General features: G+C 50.1%; 1 protein-coding gene across 1 annotated transcript in view; it reads right to left on the reverse strand.

Annotated features, from left to right (window-relative positions):
• Positions 1 to 14329, reverse strand: part of WDFY4 (WDFY family member 4) — a 255320-nt gene that overhangs the window by 119908 nt on the left and 121083 nt on the right. The window contains 3 exon segments of the mRNA XM_030569859.1: positions 1459 to 1697; positions 6402 to 6559; positions 13503 to 13629. Coding sequence (XP_030425719.1) covers positions 1459 to 1697; positions 6402 to 6559; positions 13503 to 13629 — 524 coding nt within the window.

The following is a 14329-nucleotide window of genomic DNA, read 5'->3' on the forward strand; positions in this document are numbered from 1 at the left end:
AAAGAAGACATGCCATTACCAGAAACCCAGTGACCACTGCGGAAATCGCGCACAAAGATTACACCAACAATGCCAACTGCTAGTTTTCCCACACACCAAACAGGAAAAATCCTCATAGGTCAACTCCCAATGAACCCGAACTGCCCTGCAACAAAACATTCCCTGACAACTTCAAAACCCGCACCAACACTGGTCAGCCATCCCATAACCTTCTCACAAAGTCTGACCCTGCATCCATTGAAACCAATGACAAGAGTCCCAGTAAATTCAATGGGTTTAGGACCTTGTCCACAAAAAACACATACCTAGATTTGGAGGCACAGTTGAAGTCTGGAAACATACTTGCAGACTGGGCCCCGGTTTAGTCTCTGCAATTGCATGTCCTGGCCTCAGCTGGAAGGGGCAGTGCCAACACACCATAGGAAAGCTTATTCCTGTGAGATTCTAGACTGGGTTAGGCAACCTCTGGCACGTGTGCCAATTTTCAGTGGCACTCACACTGCCCGGGTCCTGGCCACCAGTCTGGGGGCCTCTGCATTTTAATTTAATTTTAAATGAAGCTTCTTAACATTTTACAAACCTTATTTACTTTACATACAACAATAGTTTAGTTATATATTATAGACTTATAGAATGAGACCTTCTAAAAACATTAAAATGTATTACTGGCAGGCAAAATCTTAAATTACAGTGAATAAATGAAGACTCAGCACACCACTTCTGAAAGGTTGCCGACCCCTGTTCTAGACCAGGTTCTGAACCATCAGAGGTTTTAGACGGGTCAGATAAAATTCAGATCAGTTGGGTGTTTTCTGGAGGTTTACTCAATCACTTTTCAAAATAACAAATGGAAATCAAGAGTTCCATTGCTAATAGCTGGTGCTCCTCATTATACATACCACTGTATATATTTTTAGACAACAACACCGTAGCAATATAAATGGTAGAAGTTGTTCCATCAAAATGTATTTTTAACGGGAAAACAAGTTTTTGACTATACAGAATTTTTCACAAAAACATGCCATTTTCAACTAAACACTTTCAGGTGCTCGTAAAACTACTGACATTTTAAAATATTTTTTGTCTTGTTGAAACTGAAATTTAGAAAAGTTGTTTTATGTTTTTATCAAAAACTTTAATGAGGAAAAAATCCCACATGCCGCTCAATTTAGTAATTTTAATGGGAGCAATCCAGGAAGGAACTGTGCACCAATGCAAGCAATTACACATGTAGTACCAGACTATTAGAGTGGGCCAGTGATTTGTTAGGATGTAGTACATCCTAAATCTCAGATCCTGCAAGGCACTGAGTGCTCTCAACTTCCACCGTTCAGAGCCTTTGGCACCATGACCTTGAAAGAGTATGTGAAATCTTTTCTCTTCTGTGTGCACCACCCACTGCAATAAACATCAGGAGAGAAAGTTAATCAGAAGTCACACCGAGTGTAGTGCATGTACCTCCCAGAGCTCAGCTGACACAGACAGTGCATAAGGCAGATGGTGAAGCTAATATTTGAGTTGTAAGTTGCAAAGATGATGTCCCACTGTTCCTGCAGGGTGTGGAGGGTGTTCAGGAGACTCAGCTGTTCAGGCAGTGATTGCTGTGGCCTGGACAGACAATACAGGATGGCTCGGTTTAAACTGCTGTACAGGGTGCTGATGACAGTTTCCTTTTGGGAAAAGGTGTTCTCCATGACCTGTTAAAACACAGCAAAGCATGATCTGGCACATGACTGGTACAAGACCCTTGTCCCTTCCATTCCACCTCTCCCACTTGGGCTTCTGTACAGTCATTCCACCATGACGTCCCCTATGATCTATGGGACAAAACCATTCCCCAGAGTTACAACAAGGATAAATCTGGCCCTGTTAAAGAGGAAGCCTTTAAACATTGACACGTTCATTGTCTCCCAAGGTGACTATTTATCTTTGTGGGGTGAAGGAGGGTCTTAAAAAGTGGAATTTTCAAAAGCACCCAAGTGACTCAGGAGTAAAATTCCCAGGGTCCTTCAATGGAACTTGTGCTCCTCAGGCACTCCTGAAAATTGCTCCCACTATTCATTGATTCATAGGCAACAATTAGAGGTGAATCAAAGTGAGTCTAAGCTGTTGCAGGTAACAACTTGTCCTGGCTACCTCGGCACATAAGTTACCCCAGCACAGATGTTTTAAGAGGTAGGCTCAGACCCAGTTACTACCATGTAACTTATTCTCCCATGCACATTAATTCTTGTTTAGTCTGAGGACCAACTTCAGCCTGGTCCCTACACAGAGGTGCAGTGAGTTAGGCAGCATGGGAGCCTTTCCCCTTGTGCAGCCCACATAATATCCAGGCAGGTTTGCAGCCCCAGCACTCTGGGGAAACACAGTTTCCTCCTTATTCCTCTGGATCTTGAAGCAGCCCACAAGGGGCAGGTAGGAGGCCATTTCCTGATGCACCACCCAGTGGCGCTAACCCAAAGGGCATGCCATTTCATCCATCCAGGAGCATTATGCAACTAGCTCCATATTATTATTATTATATATTTGTTGCTGCTATTTTGGCACTGTGCAAGAGACAGAAATAAAGATAGTCTCTTCTAGTTTGCCAAAACTTTCCACTGCAGAGCAACAGTAACTAGTTGTGTTATACACAGTGCAACTTCAAAGCACTCTAACCTTCTGGTGTGCATGGCTGGGGATTTCCTGACTGAATAGCCTACCGGGAGAGCTCTGGAGCGAGGGATCAGTGTTAAAGAGAAAACAAGCATCTCAAGGAAGAGAAATGAAATCCCAGCTGAAATAGGATCAATGAATCCTCAAGCTGGCTTGGGGTAGATTTTCCAAAGCCATCAGCACCTGCATCAAGGGCCAGGTTGTCAATAAAAGCTCAGCTTGCCAGGCACTGAGCACTTTGGAAAAATCTGTGGCTAAATGGCAACTAGGCTCTTTGGAAATCTAGCTGAGCTCTGGAAAATCTTGCCCATATTAGCTGGATTAAATGCCAAGTAGGATGCATAAATAATTTTTTTAAGTCTACTCCTAGTCCATTCCTTATACTTTCAAAAAAGAGACGCTGACAAGTATTGGCAAAAAGAACAGGAGTACTTGTGGCATCTTAGAGACTAACAAATTTATTTGAGCATAAGCTTTCGCAGGCTACAGCCCACTTCATTGGATGCATAGAATGGAACATATAGTAAAGAGATATATATGTACACATACAGTGAACATGAAAAGGTGGGAGTTGTCCTACCAACTCTAAGAGACTAATTAATTAAGAGAAAAAACTTTTGTAGTGATAATCAACATAGTCCATTAAAGACAGTTTGGTTTCCCATTCTGATACTTTGACTTTTCTTTACTTGCAACACACAGTCTTAGAAAATTAACAATAAAATGCCTGTGCCCAGCAATTTTGTGTTTCCTCATTTATCCAACTTTACTGGTCTTCACTGAAGGGGATAGGGGGCAGGGGGAGAACAGATTGCCACACCTGAACCATTCTTTTCAGATGACAAATCTGAAGAACTGTTCCAGACTGAAGTGTCAATAGAGGTGGATTTAGAACAAACTGACAAAATAAACAGTTAGAAGTCCCCAGGACCAGATGGAATTCACTCACGACTTTTGAAGGAACTCACATATGAAGTTGCAGAACTACTAACTGTGGTAGTAACCTGTCACTTTAATCAGCTTCTGTACCAAATGACAGGAGGGTAGCTAATGTGACACAAATTTTTAAAAAGGGCTTCAGAGGTGATCCTGGCAATTATAGGCAGGGAAGCCTGACTTCAGGACCAGGCAAATTGGTTGAACTCTAGTGAAGAACATAGATAAACACGATAGAGCGGGGAAGAGTCAGCACAGCTTTTGTAAAGGGAAGTCACGGCTCACCAATCTATTACAATTATTTGAGGGTGTCAACAAGCAGGTGGACAAGGGTGATCCAGTGGACATAGTGTACTTGGACTTTCAGAAAGCCTTTGACAAGGTCCCTCACCAAGGGCTCTTCAGCAAAGTAAACAGTCATGGGATAAGAGGGAAGGTCCTCTCCTGGATCAGTAACCAGTTCAAAAATAGGAACAAAGAGTAGGAATAAATGGCCAGTTTTCACAATGGAGAGAGGTAAATAGTGCAAGGCCCCAAGGAGCTATACTGGGACCTGTGCTGTTCAACATATTCAGACATGATCTGCAAACAGGGGTAAACAGCGAGGTGGCAACATTTGCATATGATACAAAATTACTCAAGGTAGTTAAAGTCCAAAGTTGACTGTGAGGCGTTGCAAAGGGATTTCACAAAACTGAGTGACTGAAAAAAAAATGGCAGATGAAATTCAACATTCATAATGCAGAGTAAAGCACATTGAAAAAAACAGTCCAAACTACACATACAAAATGATGAGCTCTAAATTAGCTGTTATTTGTGGACAGTCTTCTGAAAACATCCACACATGTGCAGCAGCAGCCAAAAAAAGCTAACAGAAATGTTAGGAACCATTTGGAAAGGGACAGACAAAACAGAAAATATCATAATGCCACTATATAAATCCAGGGTATGCCTACACCTTGAATACTGTTTGTAATTCTGGCTGCTCCATTGAAAAAAAAAAGGTATATTAGAGTTGGAAAAGGTGCAAAGAAGGGCAATCAAAATGATTAGGCGTATGGAACAGCTTCCATATGAAGAGAGATTAAAAAGACTGGGATTGGGCATCTTAGAAAAGAGAAAAGGAAGGTGGGAAGATGATAGAGGTCTATACAAATCACAAATGGTGTGGAGAAAGTGAATAGGAAGTTGTCATTTACTCCTTCTCATAAAGCAAGAACTAGGGGGTCACCTGATGAAATTAATAGGCAGCAGGTTTAACACACACAAAAGGAAGTATTTCTTCACACAATGCCTAGTCAACCATGGTACTTGTTGCCAGCAAATGTTGTGAAGGCCACTGGTTTCAAAAAAGAACTAGATAAGTTCATGGAGGATGGATCCATCAATGGCTATTAGCCAAGATGGTCAGGGACACAATCCCATGCTCCGGGTGTCCCTAAGCCTCTGACTGCTAGATGCTAAAACTGGATGACCAGGACCGGCTCTAGGCACCAGCAAAGTAAACATGTGCTTGGGGCAGCACAATTCCAGGGGCGGCAGTCTGGCCCGTTTTTTGGCTTGGACAGTTGTGCTCTCGGACCTTCTTTTTCTCATCCTCAGTTCCATACCTTCTGTCTCTTCATGCCTTGGTTCCATCTGTACAATGGAGATAAAAGCACTGTCTTGTTATGGACAGGGACATAGGCTGTCTTGCCTAGTGGGCAGAGCAGGAGTCAGGCCTAGTGGGCAGAGCAGGCATCCAGGGTGAGGAACAAAGCCAAGGGTCAGCACCAGAGTCTGCTGCCAGTTACCAGAGCCAGGGGCCAAGCTAGAGTCAGAATCAGTAATCGAAGCTAAGGACCAGAATTGAGGTCAGATACCAAGTGCCAGAGTCAGGGTCAGAAGGTGGAGGCCAGGGTCAGAGCCAGGACTGGTCACTGATAACTGAAGGTGAGGTATAAGAGCAGGAACTGGAGGAGAGGGAAGGATTAAGCATGAAGCAGGAACACGGTGGGAAGAAGAGCAGAGAAAGAGACAGGCACAAGCAGGATCCACTGCAGCCACATCAGGAAACCACTTTGTTGCTCAGACAAGCTTCCTGTGCCTCCTCCTGGCTTAAATAGCATAGTTGGACCAATCAATGGAGCCAGGAGATCCTCCAATCAGAGCTTCCATGGGGCATGCCTTGGCTGGGGCTATAGTGCAAGTAGCTTCTCAGCCCAACAGATTTCAGTAGGCATTGAGCAGAGGTCAGGATACAGCAGCTGTCAGGGGTGGGTGGGTCTTAGGCCTCTGTTCAAGACCCAGGACATCGCATCTCTCACCTCACATTAGAGAAGATGAGCTGCTCAGATACTAGAGTAAGGGAGGCCAGATAATTATTGAAGCTAGATTCACATGTTGTACGGCTCTAAAGTTCTTCGGTTGTAAGCTGTTTCAGGCAGTGACTGTGGGACCCTGGTCCATATCTGGAGCTCTGTGGTGGCACAGTAACACAAATGTTCATAATAAAAAGGGGACCATTCTTTGACTTTTAAAAAAAAATTGCTCAGTGACAAAGGGTTGGATTTTTGTAAAGATATTTTGAAACCTGAGGGTCAACAAGTGAGATGGTGTGTTACCCGGGGCAGGAACTGTGGTAGTCTGGGTGAGTCTGTACCATGGGGCTCTGATCCTTAACTGAGGCCAGTGCAATATAAGCAACGATGATGAGAAGCCAGTGGATCATGCCCTTTGTGTTGTGAACTCCCAGATCTCAGAGCCAGCATGACATAAGAAACATCAAAATACATCAACAACAGTGGAAGGAACCCCAGTGTCCTACTTACCAACATGATCTGCTCGGCAATAAAGAGCAGGATTTGCTTAGGATCTACAGCAAACATTCCACTGTAAAGCTTCTCCACCAGCTTCTGAGTGAAATAGGAAACGTTCGCCACCAACATAGGCACAGCCACTTCTGCCCCGCCATGAGGGTCACTGCTGCCTGCAGGGAATACAACGAGGGGACAGTTCGGTCATATGCTGGAGCACAAACTATGCTGCCGTCTTGCTGTCCCATTTCAGGCTGGGATCTTGGGGGACTCAGACAGGAGACCCCCTGTGATGTTACTGATATAACTCATAACCGTATAGATCATTGTTGCAACCACTGCTATATATTTGCAGCAAATATTGTAAAAGGTTGTCATGTAAGGTGTCTATGAAAAGGTTATGATTTGCTGATTCTGATTGTGCTATCTATATGGGTGTATCATTTTTGTGGTTGAAGTTGTGAATATTGGCTATGTACTTGTATATCAGTATGTTTTGATTCTAAGTAGCCTCAGTGAAGCATTTGGTCAGCTTCTTCAGAAGGGACTATTCTTAATAGGTGCCCAGACAAGAAACACTTAGCTGACAATGAACTTTGGGAGGAAATCGGTAGCCGCTTGACCTGGTCCGCTACCGCCATGAATAACTGGGGGGACTTGCGGAACAGTTTGGTCCTGTCCACATAAAATGCTAGCGCCCGATGGACATCTAGCGAGTGGAGCTGTTGCTCCCTGCGGGACGAATGGGGCTTTGGGAAAAAGACGGGGAGGAAGATCTCCTGGTTAATGTGGAAAGCTGAGACCACTTTGGGAAGGAAGGCAGGGTGTGGTCTCAGCTGCACCTTGTCTTTATGGAAGACCGTATACGGGGAATCTACTGTGAGGGCCCGTAGTTCTGACACCCATCTAGTTGAGGTGATGGCCACTAGGAAGGCGGTCTTCTATGAGAGATAGAGCAGGGAGCAAGTAGCTAACAGCTCGAATGGAGGACCCATGAGCCGAGTTAGGACCAGGTTGAGATCCCATGAAGGGGCAGGAGGGCGGATCTGTGGATAGAGACGCTCCAGTCCCTTCAGGAATCTCACCACCATAGGGTGGGAGAAGACGGAACATCCGTCCACTCCAGGATGAAACGCGGAAATAGCTGCTAGGTGGACCCGGAGGGACGACAATGCTAGACCCTGGGCCTTGAGGGACCAGATGTAGTCTAGAATAGTGGTGATGGGAATCTCCATAGGGAGAAGACCTTTCTCCGAACACCAACAGGAGAAACGCTTCCACTTAGCCGAGTAAGTAGCCCTGGTGGAAGGCTTTCTACTGCCCAGGAGAAGCTTCCGAACCGGGGTAGAGCAGCGTAGCTCGGAGCCTGTCAACCACGCAGGAGCCATGCCGTAAGATGCAGAGACGGAAGGTCCGGGTGACAGAGCCCGCCATGGTCCTGGGTGATCAGGTCCGGATGTAGGGGCAGGGCAACTGGGTTGGCTACTGGGAGGTCCAGCAACATGGGGTACCAATGTTGTCTGGCCCACGCTGGAGCTATGAGAATCACCCGAGCTCTGTCTCTGCGCACCTTGAGAAGAACCCTGTGTATCAGCGGAACGGGAGGGAACGCGTAAAACAGGTGGGTCGCCCATGGGATCAGGAAGGCATCCGCTATAGACCCAGGGTCCCGACCCTGAAAGGAGCAGAAAGTTTGACATTTCCTGTTCTCCCTGGATGCGAAGAGGTCCATCCGGGGATGACCCCACCTCTGGAAGAGTGAGAGGGCGACGTCTGGACGGAGGGACCACTCGTGCGAGCGGAAGGACCTGCTCAGTTGATCCGCTAGAGTGTTTCGTACTCCCGGGAGATAGGAGGCGGAAAGGTGAACAGCATGGGCTATGCAAAACTCCCAGAGACACATCGCCTCGAGACATAGGGGAGAGGACCTGGTGCCACCCTGCTTGTTGATGTAGAACATGGTCGTCATGTTGTCGGTGAACACCGCGACACAACGACCCTGAAGGCGATGGACGGACGCTTGACAAGCAAGACGGACCGCTCTCAACTCCCGTATGTTGATGTGGAGGCCCAGCTCCTAAGGGGTCCACAAGCCTTGAGTTCTTTGGGTGCCGCAGTGCGCCCCCCAACCCAGATCTGAGGCGTCCGTAGTCAGGGATGCCGAGGGTTGGGGCGGATGAAATGGGAGCCCCGCACAGACCATGGACTGGTCCAGCCACCACCGAAGGGAGTCCAGTACCCTTTGGGGAATGGTGACAACTGTGTCCAACGAATGTCTGGCCGGCCGGTACTGCGCGATGAGCCAAGATTGAAGAGGCCTCATGCGGAGTCGGGCATACGCTGTCACGAACGTACAGGCCGCCATATGGCCCAGGAGGGCCAGACATGTTCTTAGAGAGGTCAGCGGGGCCGCCTGCAAGCGCAGAATGATGGCCGACAGCGACTGGAACCTGGGCAAGGGTAGCAAGGCTTTGGCTAGGGTAGAGTCCAGAACGGCCCAGATGAACTCTATCCTCTGCGTGGGGAGCAGAGTAGACTTGTCCACGTTGATCACGAGGCCTAGGGCAGCAAAGAGGCTGCTGATCCTGCGGACGTGGTCGCGGACCTGCAGCTCCGATGTGCCCCGGATCAGCCAGTCGTCGCGGTAGGGGAATACATGAATGCGGCAGCGCCGGAGGTGTGCGACGACGACTGCCATGCATTTTGTGAACACCCTTGGGGCCGCAGAGAGGCCAAACAGGAGGACCGCAAATTGATAATGTTGGCGGTCGACCACAAAGCGGAGGAAACGCCTGTGCTGGGGGAATATGGCGATATGGAAGTAAGTGTCCTGCATGTTGAGGGCGGCGTACAAGTCTCCGGGATCCAGGGATGGGATGATGATTCCAAGGGATACCATACGGAACTTCAACTTCACCATATACTTGTTGAGTTCCCGCAGGTCGAGGATAGGCCTGAGGCCCCCCTTGGACTTGGGGATTAGAAAGTAGCGGGAATAAAACCCCTTGCCCTTCTCGCTCTCTGGAATCTCCTCTATGGCTCCCTTGACGAGGAGCGTGTGCACCTCCTGACGGAGGAATTGCTCGTGAGAGGGGTCCCTGAAGAGGGACGAGGATGGTGGGTGGGAGGGGGGGAGCGATGAAAACTGCAGGCGATAACCGGCCTGCACAGTACGCAAGACCCAACGGTCCAATGTTATTTGGGTCCATGCCGGGAGGAAAAATGAAAGACTGTTGGAGAACTGCGGGGAAGGATCCGGAGGGGAAACTGGTACTGCGCCCTCGGACGCACCTTCAAAATGAAGGCTTGGGTCCAGGAGGGGCCTTGGCAGAGCCTTGGTTTTGCCGCGTTTGGCCACCCGACTGTCTGCGTTCGTTGTTCCTGCCGCGGCGCCTGGTGAGGTCCTGCCGTGGACGGAACTGAGGATACGGGCGACGCTGCTGTTGTTGGTTCTGCTGCCGGAATGGCCTGCGCTGTGTCGCAGGCGTATGCATCCCCAAGGACCGTATTATGACCCTATTGTCTTTAAGGTCCTTTAGTCTGGGGTCTGTTTTAGCGGAAAACAGGCCCTGGCCTTCGAAGGGGAGGTCCTGGATAGTATGCTGGAGCTCTGGTGGAAGGCCAGAGACCTGAAGCCAGGAAATTCGGCGCATCGTAAGCCCCGAGGCAAGGGTCTGAGCGTCCGAGTCCGCAGCATCTAAGGAGGCTTGTAGCTAGGTCCTCACTACCTTTTTGCCCTCATCCAGGATGGTGGTAAACTTCTGGCGGGCGTCCTGTGGTAACAGCTCTGCAAATTTTCCCGCCGCTACCCTAGAGTTAAAGGAGTAGCGGCTAAGGAGCGCCTGCTGGTTCGAGACCCTGAGCTGTAGCGCCCCCACTGAATAGACCTTGCGGCCCAGGAGGTCCATCCGTCTCGCCTCCTTCGACTTGGGTGCCGGGGCCTCTTGACCGTGGCGCTCCCTGTCGTTCACCGACTGGACCACAAGGGAGCAGGGTGTCGGGTGAACGTGCAAGTACTCATAGCCCTTCAAGGGGGCCATGTACTTCCTTTCCACTCCTCGAGCGGTCGGAGGGATGGAGGCCGGTGACTGCCAGACAGTAGCGGCGTTGGCCCGAATAGTCTTGATAAAAGGCAGGGCCACTCTGGTGGGCGCATCGGCGGAGAGGATGCTCACCACCGGGTCCTCGATTTCAGAGACCTCCTCTGCTTGAATGTCCAGGTTCTGTGCCACTCGTCGGAGGAGGTCCTGGTGTGCCCTAAGATCTAGAGGGGAAGGGCTGGAGGACGAGGTACCCGCCACTGCCTCATTCGGGGAAGACGACGAGGAAACCTCCGGCAACAGAGCGTCCACGGGGGGTTCTGTCTGAGGCTGTACCTCCGTCACTGGAGGGAGCTCTAGGTCCTGGTGGCTGGACCTGTCTTCTGCTTCCGGGGAGGGAGGGGGTATAGACACCGTTGCCTCAGGTGGCCTGCGTTCCGCCGCAGGGCGGGGAGTAATATGTTGTGGACCCTGGGCTTGGCGGTACGCCCATGGGGTCCAAAACCCCCACTGTTTAGGCCCTCGTTCCTGAGGTGGAGGGTCCTGAAACAGGGCCGAGTGTCTGTTCTGGCCCAACGCATAGGTGCTCTCTGCCTGAGAGGACACGGATGGTTCCCTTGAAGGCCACGGAGGCACTGAGCCAGTTTGATAGACCTCTCTATATGCCAACGCTCTCCTCGGTGCTGAGGATCGGTGCCGCGACCCGTATCGGTGCCGGGATCGGGACCGGGAACGGCGTGGTAGTCGGTGCTGGGATCCAGATCGGAATCTGCCTCGAGGTCAGTGCCGAGAGCGGGACCGCGACCTTCGTTCAGCGCGGTGCCGGGATGGCAGTGGGGACCGGGATCTGCCACCGACGCGGTGTCGGGAGGTTGACCGAGATCGGGACCTACCACCGGCTCAGTGCCGGGAGGTCGACCGAGGAGCTGAACGCTGAGGTGAACGGCTCCTAGAGTCTTGGTGCTGGTGGTAAGAGGAGACAGACCAGGACCGTGCAGATGCTGATCGGCGCCGCGAGTGCGACCGGTACCGCCGGGGAGAACGGTGCCGGGACTGCGAGCGGCGCCCTGAGCGCGAGCGTTCCCGTCTCCGGGGCGATTGGTGCCGGGACTCCGGAGACAGTGCTCTCAGCATCGGTTTGCCTCTGGAGGTTACCCATCCAGGGGGTGCCGTGGTCTGAGGCTGCGATGGCTCCGTGAGCGCTATCAAGTCCCATGCCGAGGCAAAGGTTTCCGGCGTAGATGGGACTAACAGTTTGACCCCTGATCTCAAGGGGGAGCTAGGAGGGGCTGGACTCGACGGACCTTCCGGACCCGGAGTCGACAGCAGCCCTGCAGGCGGTGCCGTGGCCAAGGTAGATGCCGGGCGTTCCACTCGAGCCTGCCTCGATGGTGTTGCAGACGTCGAGGGTCTTGGATCTGCTCCCGGTGCCGGGGATGGACGGTGCCGGGGAGTCTTGCCGGTGCCGGTTCGGTCCGGTGCCGGAGTAGAAGTGGCCGGTTGCGCCGCCGGTGCCGGAGTCAGTGCCGCTTCCATTAGGAGAGCGCAGAGTCTTTGATCCTTCTCCTTCTTTGTGCGAGGCTTAAAGGCCTTGCATATACGACCCTTCTCACTGATGTGCGATTCCCCCAGGCACTTGAGGCACGCGTCGTGGGGATCGCTAGTCGGCATCGGCTTCTTGCATGCCGAGCACTGCTTGAAGCCCGGCGAACCAGGCATGAGCCCGGTGCCGGGCAGCGGGAGGGCAACGGCCCACCCGCGAACAAGTTAAACAACTATATATAATAAACAACTAACTAATATACTACTTCAAACTATCTATAAAACTATTTACAACTACAACTACAAACAGAGTACAGGAGAGCTAGGTACGTGGAGGACAGCAAGCCGCACTCCACAGTTCCAGCAACCGACACTGCGGTAAGAAGGAACTGAGGAGCGGGCGGGCCAGCAGGGGTATATATCTAGTGCCATAGTGGCGCCACTCTAGGGGGCGACCTGCCGGCCCACTGAAGTTGCTAGGGTAAAAAAGTTTCCAGCAAACGTGCACGCGCGGCATGCACACCTACCTGGAATGGATATGAGCAATCACTCGAAGAAGAACTGGAGAGTCTATGGGAATTGCTTATGTCACTTATGGTTAGCCATGCTCTTCTCTGTTTGGCTGGTTTGGTTTGCCTTGGTGTGCAAAGGAACCCCAGCCTTGGGCTGTAACTGCCCAGCTTCAAGCAATTTGTCCTGAATTGGTACTCTCAGTTGAGTCCGACCAAAGCCAGCATTGTTACATCCCCCAAGAACAATGCAGGTGCTACAGCAATGAATGTTACTGACTTAGTAATGGCATAATTCCATCGGCCAATTTGGAATCCATCCCACAATGGACTGTTCCTCACTACCATGCCGAGACACAAGAAGGAGAGCTAGTAAGTCACCCATACCACTTCCTGAATCACTTTAGGTTTTTCTTAAAAAAGTTTCCCACTGAAGTAATGCCCAGGTGCAAGCTCACTCAGGTCTCATCTGAAATCACAGCTACAGCTACTACGCTTGTAGGCAGATAATAGCACAGCCAGCTAAGTCGTATTTTGGCTTTGCTAGATTGCATGCTTCAGCACCACTCTCATCTCACTAAGAATGTTTTAACAACAGCAACCCCTAGAGCTTTTCAAAGGAGGCCAGAATCATTACCCACATTTTACAAATGGGGAAATCAAGGCACAGAGTCACCCACCAGGCCAGTAGGCAAGGCAAGAATAGAACCCAGATTTCTCAGGTCCTAGTCAGGTACTCTGGCCATTAGTTCACACGGACTCCCATTAGTCCTTGCTCTCAATTCCAGATTTTTAATCTTTCTTATATCAGGGGACACTCGGTGGAGAAGCTTGCCAGCCACATGGCAGGACCACAGGAATTTCAATGCACTTGCTTTTGGGAGCATTCAAATGCCCCATGCAGTCTACAACGTTAAGATACCAGACCGAAATTTCAGTTGACGTTTCTAAATCTCTCAAGAGAATACAGTCAGATACTCCAACCTAAAAACTATCTAGCTGAAGATCTGAAGCTCAGCACTCACCTCTTGGTCTGGAGGAGCCAGTGTTCCCAGCCCCTTGGCTGATGGTGTGGAAGATATCCATAGTCAAAAGCAAGACTTCTGTCTGGAAACATCTCTTCTGCTCGCTAGTGGAGTTTTCTACAGAAGCCTGCACAACCACAGCATGAAACCATCAGCACAGTGATAACACAACGAGGGGCGCAAACACTGACAACCTCGCTCAGCCTTTACTCAGGCAAAGTCCATTGACATCAATGGAGCTATGACAATATACACAGCTGAGGATCTGCCTCAACTGAGTAAGGATTGCAGGGTCCAATATATCCAGGGTGGTTTGGGTTGAGGGTCCATTATAATCTGGGATGGGTTAGGATCAGGGTTTGTCCCAGTGCAGGGTATAGGCCCAGGACAACGTGGGCTGGTTTCGGTGCATGCCCAGAATAACATGGGATGATTTTGGTTCAGGGACATAAGGATTGGTAGAACTTGAACCAAGACCCACAGGGCTACTAGCTAACCAACATCCCCACACTGTAACCCAACAACAGCCATAACCCAGCCACACCCCATGTACGACAACTCACAAAAGTTTGACCCCAGGGGACATTCTGCCTCGAGGGATCTGATGACAATGGTTTTAGCAGTCCCTGATTGGCTCTTGGTCCCTATAGAAGCCCATAGGGCTTAGCACAAAGGGTCCAGGCAACAACACAGATCCCTAGCTAGTTGCCACAACCACCCTGTTCTCTGTTACTGAACTGGCATCGAACTTGGTGCTGATTTGGATTTAGGCTCCGCATTGACCCTTTGGAATCCCAACATGGACCCCAGTACCTGGTATTGAGCCT

Source organism: Gopherus evgoodei, chromosome 7 (assembly GCF_007399415.2).
Source record: "Gopherus evgoodei ecotype Sinaloan lineage chromosome 7, rGopEvg1_v1.p, whole genome shotgun sequence".
Taxonomy (NCBI): domain Eukaryota; kingdom Metazoa; phylum Chordata; order Testudines; family Testudinidae; genus Gopherus; species Gopherus evgoodei.